This window comes from Engystomops pustulosus, chromosome 8 (genome assembly GCF_040894005.1).
Source record: "Engystomops pustulosus chromosome 8, aEngPut4.maternal, whole genome shotgun sequence".
Classification (NCBI taxonomy): domain Eukaryota; kingdom Metazoa; phylum Chordata; class Amphibia; order Anura; family Leptodactylidae; genus Engystomops; species Engystomops pustulosus.
In genome coordinates this window covers 32,293,883-32,309,985 of record NC_092418.1, presented here as the reverse complement: position 1 = coordinate 32,309,985, position 16,103 = coordinate 32,293,883, and the positions used below count along the sequence as shown (strand labels likewise).

At 44.6% G+C, this 16,103-nt stretch overlaps 1 protein-coding gene across 1 annotated transcript in view; it reads left to right on the top strand.

The window, feature by feature from the left end:
• OTOA (otoancorin) overlaps positions 1 to 16,103 on the top strand; it is a 49,142-nt gene that overhangs the window by 20,002 nt on the left and 13,037 nt on the right. The window contains exons 12-21 of the mRNA XM_072120570.1: positions 4,651 to 4,791; positions 7,433 to 7,488; positions 7,849 to 7,966; positions 8,161 to 8,234; positions 10,448 to 10,577; positions 10,817 to 11,007; positions 11,091 to 11,184; positions 13,946 to 14,075; positions 15,640 to 15,827; positions 15,937 to 16,092. Of these exons, the coding sequence (XP_071976671.1) occupies positions 4,651 to 4,791; positions 7,433 to 7,488; positions 7,849 to 7,966; positions 8,161 to 8,234; positions 10,448 to 10,577; positions 10,817 to 11,007; positions 11,091 to 11,184; positions 13,946 to 14,075; positions 15,640 to 15,827; positions 15,937 to 16,092 (1,278 nt within the window). The remainder of the gene's footprint in view (positions 1 to 4,650; positions 4,792 to 7,432; positions 7,489 to 7,848; positions 7,967 to 8,160; positions 8,235 to 10,447; positions 10,578 to 10,816; positions 11,008 to 11,090; positions 11,185 to 13,945; positions 14,076 to 15,639; positions 15,828 to 15,936; positions 16,093 to 16,103) is intronic.

Genomic DNA, 16,103 nt, shown 5'->3' with positions numbered 1-16,103 from the left:
CCCAGACATATAACTAATGCCCCCTGCCCGCCCCAGACATATAATTAATGCCCCCTGCCAGCCCCAGATATATAATTAATGCCCCCTGCCATCCCCAGACATATAATTAATGGCCCCAGCCCGCCCCAGACATATAATTAATGCCCCCTGCCAGCCCCAGACATATAATTAATTCCCCCCTGCCAGCCCTAGATATAGAATAATGCCCCCCCGCCCCAGACATATAATTAATACACACTGCCAGCCCCATATATACAATAATCCCCCCCAGACATATAATTTATGCCCACTGCCAGCCCCATATATACAATAATCCCCCCACCCCAGACATATTATTTATGCCCACTGCCAGCCCCATATATACAATAATACCCCCCCACCCCAGACATATAATTTATGCCCACTGCCAGCCCCATATATACAATAATACCCCCCACCCCAGACATATAATTTATGCCCACAGCCCGCTCCATATAAACAATAATCCCCCCCAGACATATAATTTATGCCCACTGCCAGCCCCATATATACATTAATCCCCCCCAGACATATAATGTATGCCCACTGCCAGCCCCATATATACAATAATCCCCCCCAGACATATAATGTATGCCCACTGCCAGCCCCATATATACAATAATCCCCCCCAGACATATAATTTATGCCCACTGCCAGCCCCATATATACAATAATCCCCCCCAGACATATAATGTATGCCCACTGCCAGCCCCATATATACAATAATCCCCCCCAGACATATAATGTATGCCCACTGCCAGCCCCATATATACAATAATCCCCCCCAGACATATAATTTTGCCCACAGCCCGCCCCATATATACAATAATCCCCCCCAGACATATAATTTATGCCCACTGCCAGCCCCATATATACAATAATCCCCCCCACCCCAGACATATAATTTATGCCCACTGCCAGCCCCATATATACAATAATACCCCCCACCCCAGACATATAATTTATGCCCACTGCCAGCCCCATATATACAATAATAACCCCCCAGACATATTATTTATGCCCACTGCCAGCCCCATATATACTATAATCCCCCCCACCCCAGACATATAATTTATGCCCCCTGCCAGCCCCATATATATAATAATCCCCCCCCCCGGCATATAATTTATGCCCACTGTCATTCCCAAATATAGAATAATGCAGCCCCCCCTCCCAGACATATAATTAATGCCCCCGGTTCTGTAATTTAAAAAAAACCCATCATACTCACCCCTTTGGTGCAGTTTCTTCCCGTCTTCCTCGGTCTTCGGTGGCTTGGTGTAGAGGCGCGGGATAGTGACGTCACTGCTCCGCGCCTCCACACCAAGCCGCGGAGCTACAGGGAGGCAGGCGACAGCTGACATGGTAAGTGCCAGCCTCCTCCACGCTACACAGGTCGCGCAATGACGTCGATTGCACGACCTGTGTAGCTGGGTTTATACACAGACGCAGAAGCAGCGGTGCTGCGCTGCGTCTGTGTACTAATCAATAGTAACGGCATCGTACGATCGTACGATGCAGGTACTATGGATTATGTGAAAAGTTTTAGCGAGTGCGGACCGGCCCCGCACCAGCTCCGGACCGGCCCCAGACCGGCCCAGGACCGACCGGCCCACCGGGAAAATTCCCGGTGGGTACAATGGCCAGTCCGCCCCTGGGCACATTTACTAAGAATGTGGGAAACTCAACAGATTTGTTAAGAACATGCAACAAAAATATTGAATCTGTCGCTTCCCTGCATTGGCCCAATCGAGTTTACCAACTTTTTTATGGTGCACCTTTAACATAAGGAGTGTGACAGACTTTGAGTGTTAAATCTGGCACATGGTCCGACTGAGCCCCGGAACACCCGCTAATTTGTTTAGTGCAGCTGCGCCACAAAACGGTCTTGTGCGACACAATAGTGACACGGACACTTCTTAAATACCTATGCAAGCAGTTAACACCAAAAAGAACGTGCAAAGTGCATCAGAAAACAGTCTCAAAGCCCTAAGTAAATGTGCCCCAGTGCCCTGTCTGCGGGAAGCATGTTATAGAGCTTAGTATATTGTACATAGTGTCCTATCTGCAGGGAGCATGTTATAGAGCAGGAGGAGCTGAGCAGATTGTACATAGTGTCCTATCTGCCAGCAAAATGCTATAGAGCAGGAGAAGCTGAGCAGATTGATAAATGGTGCTGTGGGATAGATTCATTATAAGATTGCTTGGGATAAGACTGTCTGAGCATGTAACATAAAGGGGCACATTTATTTACCCGGTCCCTCAGTGTTCCCAAAATGAATGTGTCGCTTCCCCAATCAGGTCCGCCAGAGTTCACCATCTTCTCCCCGGTGTATGTAAGCGCAGTATTTTGCAACATCATTTTAAAGTTACATCCTGCGCTTAGTCCGAATCAGTCGGATCGTCCGACATCCTGCCCCCTGATTTGTGTCGCATGAAAGCCGAAAATCCCATCACGTGCGCCAAAATGTTCTAAATACCTGTCCCAGCGGCACGATCCCCAAAAACATTGGAAAACCGGACGGAAATGCGATCTATGGACCCTTAGTAAATAAGCCCCAATATCTATGATTCATACCAATGAGAAGTGTGTGAATATGTGTAGCTAATAACCTGTGCATGACCTTGGACGTCATTAGTTTAAAGCAATGGCAAAAATAGCTGAAAACATTCAATCTACACATTTAAATAGCGGAAGATTCTGTATTTGTAGCTTTTCTACTTTATCTTTTTGAGTTGCTTTTAAACTTATGAGAAATAAGACTGTTTCTCTACAGGTAGACTTTAGAGCACTTAGCAGTTTGACCTCCTAGTAAATCAATCTAAAAAGCTTTTTCATATTGATCTCAACATGAAATTCATGAGTAATATCACATATATGTACAGGTCAGGCAAAGACCAATTCTTTATTTCTAACCCTTTGATAATTTAACCCTTAATGGTATCTTCCCAAATGATAGAAACATTGAAACATTCTTCCAAAAACAGTGTCACACCACTTCCACAGGTTTGGTCTGATACCGCAGACTGGGGCTCATTTCCGTCGGGTTTTCCAGAATATTTCCGTTTTGCGCCGAATTGCTCCGGGTTTATGGCGCATGCGATCGGATTGTGACGCATCGGCGCCGGCTTGCATGCGACAGAACCCGACAGATTCGGACAAACCACGGTATTTAAAATCCGTAATGGGGCAGATTTACTTACCCGGTCCATTCGCGATCCAGCGGCGCGTTCCCTGCGGTGGATTCGGGTCCGGCCGGGATTCATTAAGGTAGTTCCTCCGCCGTCCACCAGGTGGCGCTGCTGCGCTGGAGTTCACCGCGCCGGGCTGAATGAAGGTAAGTGCAAGCTCCGCAACAGATTTTTTTTTTTTTAAATGCGGCGGTTTTTCCGAATCCGTTGGGTTTTCGATCGGCCACACCCCCCGATTTCCGTCGCGTGCATGCCAGCGCCGATGCGCCACCATCCGATCACGTGCAACAAAATCCTGGGGCAATTCAGGGGAAATCGGCGCAAATCGGAAATATTCGGCTAACACGTCGGGAAAACGCGAATCGGGCCCTTAGTAAATGACCCCCAATGTGTTGCAAGATCACGCACTTACATGCACCAGGAAGAAGAAGGTGAACTCCGGCGGACCTCGGCACGGAATCGACACCTGCAGGAAATTGGACGCACGACCTTAGTGAATCGCACTGGAGCCGAATCCTCGTCAGACAAAGCACCACAGGATAGCGACAGGATCGGGGAAGTAAATTTGCCCCTCTGTCTCCATCCATGTAGCTGGTGCTGAAATGCTAAACACAACCCGTTTGGCCCATAATAAGGCACATCACACTTGGTTGTTTCAAGGAAGCTGCCATGGCATCCTCTAGCTTCATTGCGCATGCTACGGACCGGTGTCATATTAATCACTTTAATAAGATTGAATGATTTATAGAGAAAGCACTGCATATTTTGGGGTACATAACATTCCCTTGGTCAACACAGTGGGGCGCATTTACTTAGAAAAACGGAAAATGCACTAAAAGTGCTATTTCCATGTATAATGCTGTGTGCGGTGATTCACTAAGATCATGCGCCAGAAATCCTGAATCTATTGCTTCCCTGCACAGGTCCAAAAGAGTTTGCCATCTTTTTTGTGGTGCACCTTTCCGAATCAGTCGGACCGTCCAACGGCACGCCCCCTAATTTGCGTCGCATGGAAGCCAGTGCAGCTGCGCCACAAAAGCATCTCGTGCGACACAATTGCAGCGCAGGCAATTCTTAAATACGACAAAAGTGCGGCACAAAGCCCTTAGTAAATGTGCCCCAATGAGTACCAACAGAAGGCTCTTGACAATCAGGTTCCTTTTTTAATAAAGGGGCTTGTTCCACAGAATATATTATTGCTATTGATATCTACCTCATATTTAGTACATCACATAAAATGTAGACATTACAATGGATAAAACATTTCTTTGTGAAGCTCCATCTTCAAAAGACATCACCTTCTTATTATCTCCGGCTCTAGTCAATGACTCATAGTAACAGATTGTTCCTTTTCATGCCATATACAACAATACCGTACAATAACGTCATGGTAGCGCTATCACACCAGTCATACGTCCTTACTGTGCTTCTTCTAATTAGCTGATGTCTTCTGGAGAATTTCTGACAGTCCTGCGGGACATGAATGGAGCGTTCTTTAAACAAGTGTCTCTCTCACAACTGCGGACACAAAGGAACCTGGACGTTACAGAGCTCAATGACAAAGAGATGAGAAAGAGTCAGGTAATTATATGTTTAACCTAATGCCATGAGCATCCGTATACTGTAGTATATCTGCCGTCAATGTCTAATGTGGGACTTATAGGTATAATTAATGGTGGCTAAGTATTTCTAGTGATAGGGTCATTCAAAATATTGCTTGAAGTACCAATTACCACAAAAAGTAGCATTACAGTATTTGTTTATTGAAAGCATGGTACTTTTGAAGATTTTATATACTTTTGCCAACTTTTCTTTGCTGCCTATTATATCCATAAACTAAATTATTTTACCAATAGTACATATAGTCTGCAAGGATGGCTACACACAGCAGAGCTCACTCTTAAAAATCTACCTGTGTAAAATGCATAGAGTCAACACCCTCTCTCTATGCATGCACCTGCCTCAACTAAAGGTTCCAGGAATTGAGGGGGTTCAGCCACACACCTCCCTTCTCACAGCAGACAGCTCAGCTTAATACAGCTCACTCCTGCCTCATCCCTCCCTCACCCACACACCCTCCCATCTCACAGCAGACAGCTCAGCTTAATACAGCTCATTCCTGCTGCATCCCTCCCTCACCCACATACACTCCTATCTCACAGCAGACAGCTCACTCCTGCTGCCTCCCTCCCTCAGCCACACCCCCTATCTCACAGCAGATAACTCAGACTAATACAGTTCACTCCTCCTACATCTCACCCCAGGCATTCACTCTCCCTTCTCACAGCAGACAGCTCAGCCTAATACAGCTCACTCCTGCTGCATCCCTCCCTCACCCACATACACTCCTATCTCACAGCAGACAGCTTATTCCTGCTGCCTCCCTCCCTCAGCCACACCCCCTATCTCACAGCAGACAAGGTTCCAGGAATTGAGGGGGTTCAGCCACACACCTCCCTTCTCACAGCAGACAGCTCAGCTTAATACAGCTCACTCCTGCCTCATCCCTCCCTCACCCACACACCCTCCCATCTCACAGCAGACAGCTCAGCTTAATACAGCTCTTTCCTGCTGCATCCCTCCCTCACCCACATACACTCCTATCTCACAGCAGGCAGCTCACTCCTGCTGCCTCCCTCCCTCAGCCACACCCCCTATCTCACAGCAGATAACTCAGACTAATACAGTTCACTCCTGCTGCATCTCACCCCAGCCACTCACTCTCCCTTCTCACAGCAGACAGCTCAGCCTAATACAGCTCACTCCTGCTGCATCCCTCCCTCAGCCACACACCCACCCATCTCACAGCAGACAGCTCAGCCTAATACAGCTCACTCCTGCTGCATCCCTCCCTCAGCCACACACCCACCCATCTCACAGCAGACAGCTCAGCCTAATACAGCTCACTCCTGCTGCATCCCTTCCCCAGCTACACACCCTCCCTTCTCACAGCAGACAGCTCAGCCTAACACAGCTCACTCCTGCTACATCCCTCCCTCAGCCATACAACCTGCCATCTCACAGCAGATAGCTCAGTCTTATACAGCTCACTCCTGCTGCATCCCTCACTCAGCCACACACCCTCCCTTCTCACAGCAGACAGCTCAGTCTGATACAGTTCACTCCTGCTACATCCCTCTATCAGCCACACAACCTGCCATCTCACAGCAGACCGCTCAGTCCTATACAGCTCACTCCTGCTGCATCCCTCCCTCAGCCACACACCCTCCCATCTAACAGCAGACAGTTCAGTCTTATACAGCTCCCTCCTGCTGCATCCCTCCCTCAGCCACACCCTCCCATCTCACAGCAGACAGTTCAGTCTTATACAGCTCACTCCAACTGCATCCCTCCCTCAGCCACACACCCTCCCATCTAACAGCAGACAGTTCAGTTTTATACAGCTCACTCCTGCTGCTTTCCTCCCTCAACCACACCCTCGATCTCACAGCAAATAACTCAGTCTTATACAGTAGTGATGGGAATTCCGGTTCTTCTTAGAAGAAGAACTAAGAAGAGCCGGCTCTTCTGGCTCCTGAATGGCTGCCTATTAAATATATAATAGGGAGCCTCAGGCCAGTGAGTAACCCCACACCACTCCACTTTTAACCTGATTTCATCGGGTTAAAGGGGGCATGACGAGCCGGTTAGGGGCGGGGTTAAGTGAGCCATCGGCTCACTGAGGGAAGCCGGCTCCCGCCATTCGCGAACAAGAGCCGGTTCTTTGTGCCGACTCGTTCGTGAATGACACACCACTATTATACAGCTCACTCCTGCTACATCCCTCCCTCAGCCACACACCTACCTCCTCACAGCAGACAGCTCAGGCTTATACAGCTCACTCTAGCTGGATCTCACACCAGCCACACCCCCTATCTCACAGCAGACAGCTCAGCCGTATACAGCTCACTCCCACTGCATCTCAGCCCAGCCACACACCCTCCCATCAAACAGCAGACAGTTTGGTCTAATACAGTTCACTCCTGCTACATCCCGCCCTCAGCCACACACCCTCCCATCTCACAGCAGATAGCTCAGCCTTATACAGCTCACTGTACCACATTACCTATCCTACACACAGTGATTGACAGCTTTCCTGTACCAATGTATGTTTTGAAGACTGTATAAACTGTGTGCTGTTTATTCAGGACTTCCATCCTCTCTTCCAGGAGTCCTTTGAAGCCACATATGTATGATTTCACTTATGTATTTTCTGTTGTAGGCCCTTCTTTTGTTTGACTTACTGTCACCCCATGTACCACTGGTGAATCTTCTGAGGTAAAGTGCTCAACATTTTCAAGAGATAATTCATCTTTCAACTATGAACTAGATTGGACTTAACCATTATATCTCCAAGGGACCTCCCAATTGGCCAATAAGAGTAGAAAACCAAGATGATAAATATCTAATTTTATTTTATATTATTTTCTATTTATCAACTAAACCAAGTATAATGGTAAAATGTACAAGTTGTGTAAAAGACGTCACCAAAACAGATTTGTCTGTTCTCAGGAGAAATTGGATGGGCCAAGGTTTGGTTAAAACTGGGTCATGCAAACATTTTATCCCCCCACGGCAAAATATTTACCACCTTTAATTTTTCATAGTAAAGCTTATTTTATCCCTCATGTTTTCTAGTACAGGGCAGCTGGTGAAAGGACTGACATGTGAATATATAGACAACATGAGCAAACCCAGCTTCTTGAATCATTACAAAGTCATAGAGAAGAACCTGCCATTACTTTCTCCGCATCAGGTAACTTGGGGTCAACTGTATCACCTTGTATCAAGACTTGTGGAGGGTCTACAATTTGTATACAACCCATTGTCATAGCAGTCTATATCCACACCTGTTGGTGTTTGGCAGTGGTCATGTGAGTGACAACCCATGTAATAAATAATACCAGACGGATGTTGTATGTATGTAGTCATATTTGTCTGAATTTTCAGATCCATTGTCTGGCATGGAAATATTGGAGGGTTTCCCAAGCAACTATCCCACCATTCCTGCTGGCTGTGCTTCCGTAAGTTTATAACTTCAAAGGATTGGGGAGAAAAACCTGTGATGGTATGCCGCAGCTTATGTAAATGAGTAAAGAGGACGCATCGCTTAGTTCTTCCCAAGGCAAGAAACATCCGGCTTTGATCTTTACTGCAGCGATGAGAAATGAATTCTATTATATCACCTGGGTCATTCAGTACCCGGCAGCGGTGCCACAAGTGGAGGATAGGAATACACTTGTTCTGTTCTCGTTATAGGATATATATAAGAGGAGAAGGGGATGCGACTTTAAGGATGGGTGTTACTACAAGACTTCCATTTTTCTAGAATTTGCAGTAACTTTATCATCTGATACAGTGGCCCACATGTATTTATAAAGGGTCTACGCCGGTTTTGTGTCGCGGCTGCTCTGTATCCAACAAGACAGAAAAAATGTGCATCTAAAGGGATGTGTTAGTGATTAGTCTGACCGTGCGCTACAATTCTGTCTGTATCTCAATTCTGCAGCATAAACAAAGTGCACCAAAAAAAAAAAAAGCACACTTTCAGGGCAGTGCAGGATGCGCCAGATTAATAAGAGCGGGCATCAGTTTTGATTCATTTGGCGCCACCTGCACACTTCACAGGCAAACTGCACATAGTACAGACTGCACAAGTTTTGATAAATGTGGACCAGTATGTGTTATTTTTACATATGACTATACAGGGTTTATATCTATACTGTGAATGAACAGCAAAAAAAACAACAACTAGTAAATAAAAACTAAGTGAAGCCAAAAATTTATGAAATGGCCGCACCTACAGTCCACTCTAAGGTCACAATGGTACAGTCCTAGTGAAATACCACCAATGTCATTGATGAGAAGAACCACTTGAAAGGGGGTTTTCAGGTGATAGTAGACATAATACACACTGCGCTCCTAAATTTGCACATACGTGGTTGCTACTGGCTGAGCAGGGAATCATAACTGTCTTTATAGCATTTCCCTACCTTCCTTATGTGTGGATTATAACATTATTTTCATATAGACATATTTATAGACATATATCGTGGATGTTCCCGCTTCTGGGTGTTTGGTGAAAGACCAAATAATATAATTCTTTCTGCCACCTCTAGGGGGAGACTCAGTGTATGCATTTTTAAATGTAAAGTATTTAGCGATTTTATAGAAGAGATAGAATTAAACATGCATTAGGCATGATGGGGCACATTTACCCAGTCTCGCGGAGTTCACGAAAGGACATTGTTGGCCGATAATGCACTGTGCCGCGATTCACTAAGATCATGCACCCGATATTCTGCATGTGTCGCTTCCCCACTCAGGTCCGACGGAGTTCACCTTCTTCTTCATGGCGCATGTAAGTGCATTGTCTTAAGACACAATTTAAATCTTAAATCCTGCGCTCAGTCCGAATCAGTTGAATTGTCCTATGGCACGTCCTATGAAAGCCGGTGGAGCTGTGCCACAATCCGATCGCGTGCGACAAAATCCAAGCGCAAACCCCTGTTAAATACCTGTCAAAGCTGCGCAAATCCCGACAACCGTGAACAGTCAGACAAAAGTGTGACCCGCGACCCTTACTAAATAAGCCCCATTATGATTTAATTATTGCCTTTAAATACCTGTACAATCCAGATAATTATGGGTAACCAATGTGTTAGGATACATGTTTTACCTTTAAGCATATGGAGATAATGGGGCAAATTTACCTTCCTGTCCCGTCGCAATCCCCGAGGTGTGTTGTCCGACGAGGATTCGGAGCTGTCGCGATTCAATAAGATCGTGCGTCCAATTCCCTGCATGTGTCGCTTCCCCGCTCAGGTCCGCCGGAGTTCTCCATCTTCTTCCCGGTGTATGTAAGTGCTTGGTTTGCGACAACATTTTGAATGTTAAATCCCGCATTCAGTCCGAATCAGTCGGGTTGTCCGACGGGCATGCCCCCGATTTGTGTCGCATGAAAGTCGCCGGCAAAATTGCGGCAAAATCCGATCGTGTGCACCAAAAAACCCAGTTAAATGCAGCGCAAAACAGAAAAAGTCTGGAAACCCAACGAAAATGCGTCCGACGGCCCCTTAGTAAATGTGCCTTAGTGTGCTATGCTGGTTAGGTTCACAAATAATGCAAATTTATATAAATTTAGCAACAGCCTAAAACATAACAGCACAAAGCTGCTTTGCTCTATCACACTGCAGTCATCTACATTGTAATTTGATAATCACCTTTTCCCTTTTAGAACAGAATATTTTGCTTCTCACCCACTCTGCAAACAGATGTTAATTGGCCTAAGGAAGACGGATCTTAACCATTTGCTGTTACATGCAAGCAAGAAAGATTTCGTAATTAACAAAGTCAATCAGTGCCTGGTAAGAGTCTCTGCACCGCATCTCCATGGGGAGCTTAAGCAGCCCAATGCATAATTAAAGATAATTTTTTAGATAGACGTTGTCTTGTGGAGAAGTGGCGTCTTTTCATCCGCACCATAAAGGCCACCTATGTAGATAAGTCATGTATACAGAATGAGTAATCTATAATCTGGCCTATAATGCCTTGTCAGACATATCTATACAAGCAAGTATACATAATGGATCACTCTGCCTTTCAGAACAATTCTCTTGCTGATGTGTATCAACTAGATATACTTGGGAATCTCATCTGTCACTTGTCTCCGAGCATCATAGAGACCGGGATATCCTCCAATGTAATTGAGGCAGCGCTAAATCAGTTAAAGGAGTGCTCAGACCTCAGCCAAGAACAGAATAAAGCAATTAAATACAGAATTCTGGAACATTTTGGGTAAACTACATCCTATCGATATGCCAGTGTTGTGTCCAAAGAACATAAGCATTGCCTTCTGACTGTATCTGATTTCTGTGTAGGAACCCATCAAACTGGACGTCTGAAACAGTGCAAGATTTGGCACCTTACTGGAATCTTCTGTCAAAAGAGGAGATTATGACTATGACGGAGAAGGTATCACTGTTGGAGTTCTCCTTGAATTACTGACCTAATAAACACAGCTGTTTCAATCCATACATACAATAAGCTTCCTTTATCCAACATACACTGTGATTTTTAAAGTGATAGGCTCTTTGGGGGACATTTATTATTGGCTTTCTGCTAGTTTTTTGGCAATTTTTTTCTTCTTCTTGCTTCTATTTTGTAATTCTATTGCATCTACCACTAGGATGAAGGATTGTAAACCAAGCCCACTGACATACTGGTGTGTGCCCCCTATGGCAGTATCCACTTTCGCTTCTTATGCCCTGGTTTTTACAAAAAAGGCTTTTAAAATTATGCAATAAACCTCAACGAGCCACTCAGGCTCATTTGCATAATTGTAATGCCTTTTTTTCTTAAAAACAAGGGCATTGGAAGCTTAAAGAATAGCAGATCCTGTCAGGGGACACACAGCAGTATGTCAGTGTGCTTGGTTTGCAGTCCTTGATTCTGGTGATAAATGTCCTTTAAGATGTCCTTTAAGCTCTTTTTTTTGGTCGCTTAATTTGGATCCAGCTTTGGAATCCCGACACTTTTCCTTTGCTTATAAGTTCCCTACACTTTTTTGGGTGTATTCTTCTATGCAAAATTAGACAAAGAAAAACCTGGTGTACCCAGTTTTATTTTACCTTTATGAAATTGTAGTTAGTTCAATTTCATAGGCCCTTGTGCCACAATCAAAGACCCCTCTCTAAGAAACCGTCCAATTTTTGTTTCGGTTGCAGTCTGAATTTTCTCTCCAAACATTCGGTGGTATCAGTTTTTTAGGTGAAGGGAGTCCATATGTGACTTTCTCCACCTTAAGTAACTCAATGGGGGTCATTTACTAAGGGCCCGATTCGCGTTTTACTCGAATATTTTCAATTTGCGCCGATTTTCCCTGTATTGCCCCGGGATTTTGGTGCACGCGATCGGATTGTGGCTCATCGGCGCTGGCATGCACACGACGGAAATCGGGGGGCGTGGCCGAACGAAAACCCGCCGCATTTAAAAAAATAATTGACGCGGAGCTTGCACTTACCTTCACTAGGAATAGGCCGGTGTACTTGAATGCATTCCGATGCTCTTCAGCGCAGCAGCGACACCTGGTGGACGTCGGAGGAACTGCCTTAATGAATCCCGGCCGGACCCGAATCCACCACAGAGAACGCGCCGCTGGATCGCGAACGGACCGCGTAAGTAAATCTGCCCCAATAATCTGTTCACATTCTTCTATAAATGCTATGTCACTAATCTAGCACAGTTGGGGTTTTTGAAACAATCAGTGCCTTAGGTTTTGGAACCCAGAATGTTAGGCTCGTTACGGTCAAATGGGAAGGGGGGCAGATCCTGAATGAAAGCCGATAGCATGAATTTGCTTGATAGCCTAATAGAAAGAACCCCATTAACACATTGGGGCAGATTTACTTACCCGGTGCGTTCGCGATCCAGCGGAGCGTTCTCTGCGCTGGATTCGGGTCCGGCCGGGATTCATCAAGGTAGTTCCTCCGCCGTCCACCAGGTGGCGCTGCTGCGCTAAAAAGCATCGTTCCGCACTGGAATTCACCAGGCCAGACCAAGTGAAGGTAAGCGCGTCCCAAGCGACACTTTTATTGTTTTAAATGCGGCGGTTTTTCCGAATCCGTCGGGTTTTCGCTCGGCCACGCCCCCCGATTTCCGTCGCGTGCATGCCAGCGCCGATGCGCCACAATCCGATCGCGTGCGCCAAAAGCCCGGGGCAATACAGGGAAAATCTCCGCAAATCGGAAATATTCGGGTAACACGTCGGGAAAACGCAAATCGGGCCCTTAGTAAATGACCCCCATTGGGTGCGGAAAATTATTGCTCTGATTGTTCCGGAACGAAGGGGCTTCTTCATAATCAAAAAAGCTGTATTTTTATAGCATGCAAACACTTAGACTTATTGGAGGTGTCAAAAAGTCCTATTTAAAGGAATTTTACCAAGTTTACAGAATAGGGGATATCAAGCTGATTGGTGAGGGTCGAGTTGCTGGTAACTCTACCGATCATGAGAAAGGGCCCCTCTAGCAATTAAGAGAGCAGGGGTCTTGTTCTCTTTAATAGGTGGATCACGTAATATTCCTACGGCTCCAATCAATATTATGGGAGTGTCAGAAATTGCAGAGCTCAACTTTTGCAATTTCCGATGCTCCAATACCTTTGAATGGAGTGACAGGACACATGCATGACCCGCCACTCCATAAGTGAGAAGGGGACCCCCATACTGCAGATTGCTGGGAGTTCAGTTCCTCTCATAGGTTGGGGTCCCAGCAGTTGGACCAGCTTGTTATTCCGTACCCTGTACAATTACTTTAAAGGGACATCTATGAGTTACCAGGTCACTGGACAAGTAACAAACTTTCGTTCTTCTTTATGACGATAGAATAGTTGTCAGAAAAATGTATACTTAAAATTCTTGTGACGGATCTCATGAACCTTTCATTTCAATAAGCAACAGGTGAAACACTAATAAAGCTGCCAATTATGCAATGAGTAAATGACAGTATTTACAGAGGAGCTATCTTTTCAGTATGATAATTGTACGGCAATTTGTTAGCGACATTCTCCCGCATTTTCTCGGCGCATACTCAGGAGGTGTTAAAATGTTCCAAAATTAAACATGTTAGAAGTTTCTAAATGTCAAGTCTCGGTCACTAGAATAAATGTTTTCTTTAGAAAGCAGTGGTGTAGATGACATTTTGTGTGTGTTTGTATCGTCTTCTCTTGTGTTCAGTTTCAGAAGCTGGTATCAGAGATTGTATCCGGAGCAGTGGGCATTGCTCAGAGCGATGAGATGCTATCAGGATTATTCCATGCCATTCACTTACATGATGCCAACATATCTGAGCCTGACCAGGCAGCAGGTAACGCTTATTATCCTGCCAGCTAGTCACATTTTGCAGACGTCATATGGATGCCATTTCTCCTCTTCTCTCAGGTATTCAAAAGCCTCATTGTTTGACAGCCTTCAAAAACAAATGCCTATTCAGCTATCAAATAGCCTGAATTATTAAAATCTAAGAGATAAGAATTCCTAATGACGTCGCTTCTGGGATTTAGCTGCTAAATAAAATTCAGCTTTATCTACACATCATGCACAGTGCAATTTTATCTTTTTTCTTTCAATGTTTTGCAATTTGGTTCTATGTTCACATGCAACTACAGCTAAAGTTCCAATTATATTAGGATAATAAATAAAATAAAGATATTGAACCAGAAAATCTATCGTATCTCACATGTATTTCAGTTCTGAATTTTATTTTTAATTTTTTTTGTTTTTTTTAATGATTTATTATTTGTTTAAAAAAAAAAAGATGTTATAACAGTAAGATGGAAGATAAAACAGTATATCTATTCCAGAAGAAAGAGATTCCCAGCTGTAGACAGCGCTGTTTCGCCCTTGTTGGGTCTCTTCAGTACAGCGCAGGGAACTGGTTTGTCTGAGTGAGAGGCTATTGACTAGTGTAAGAAAGTAAGAGTTTTCCCTGCAGATCAAGCATGTGTCCAGCAGCTCCATTCAATTTTCTGAGCTCAGCTCTTTGCCCTCTCCAGTAGGGCTTTATAATATAGGCGATTTGGACAGTAACCCGGGGCCCAAGCCTTCTAGCAGGCCTATGGTCGACCAAACCACCCACCAAATTTTATACTGAGAAGGGCCTTCGCCCATGAAATTATCATACGTCTATTCCTGCTCTCAATACACATGTACACAAAAGCCATTTTAGGACTTTTGAAGATCCTCCAAAGGTCCTGAAACCACAGATTGAAAGCAGGGAGAAGGGATGCATCCTCCATTCCTCAAGGAGCTTAATTCTAGCACCATATGTAGGAAGTGATTCCAGATTTGTAGGGGCTTTAATATTCATACAGCCCAGGACCCATAGCAGTCTTAAGCCGCCCCTGGCCACCTCTGACATTCCCATACCAATGAATGGAGTGGTAGGACACATGGTCGAACTGCCGCTCATAACCGATCAGCTTGCGATCCTGTGGATAGGAGAGAACAAGCAAACTTATTGCAACCCCTTTCAGGTGAAAAAAATGGAATCCTACCTTCTATGTTGCTTCTATCTTTTACTAGAAAAAAATTATGCAAAAGTATTGATATGAATAATGGTGTTATGGAAAAATCCTTTGGGGTCAACATAAATGAGTTATAGTTCCGTTATTCTCTAAAAGCACAGATGCAACCGAACCCTTATGGTTAAAGGTATTGTCCTTTTAGGACATAATAATAAAATATAGCGCTATATCCAAATACTAATTAGGACTCATAGCCAAATCTAACATCATTTAGCCAGATGTGTCCTTGGAAAGTATAAAATTGATTTGTAATGCGCTACGGAATATGATGGTGCTATATAAATAAAGATTATTATTATCTGTTGGTGATTTAATATACATCATATCATATTTGTTTATGTATAGATTGTATAGGCAATAGAGCGCCATCTGCTGCTACAGTGCTGATACTGGGTGAAGCCAATGCGTTCTGGACATACGAAGAGCTGCAGTGCATGACCATAGACACCTTTGCCAAATGTGTCCACATACTCGGGAGTATAAGAAGATTCAACCAATCTCAGCTGTTCGTTTTAAAGGAAAAGGCAAAAACGGTATAGTAATGATGTATCTAATAGCGAAATGATCCATGGAATGACGAGCCATGTAACTTTATGTGATTTCATTTTTTTTATTTTTAAATCTCTAAATATAAACTCAAAGGTTTGGGGGCCATTGCCTGAATGGAGAAGTCATCACATCACAGTATTAGGACGTATAGCCACCACACTGAGCGTCAGGGAGATAAATGATCTCTACCTAGAGTCTATAGATATGGTGTCTGCACTCACCCAGCAGATGGAATGGACTGATCTTCAGGTCAGTGATGA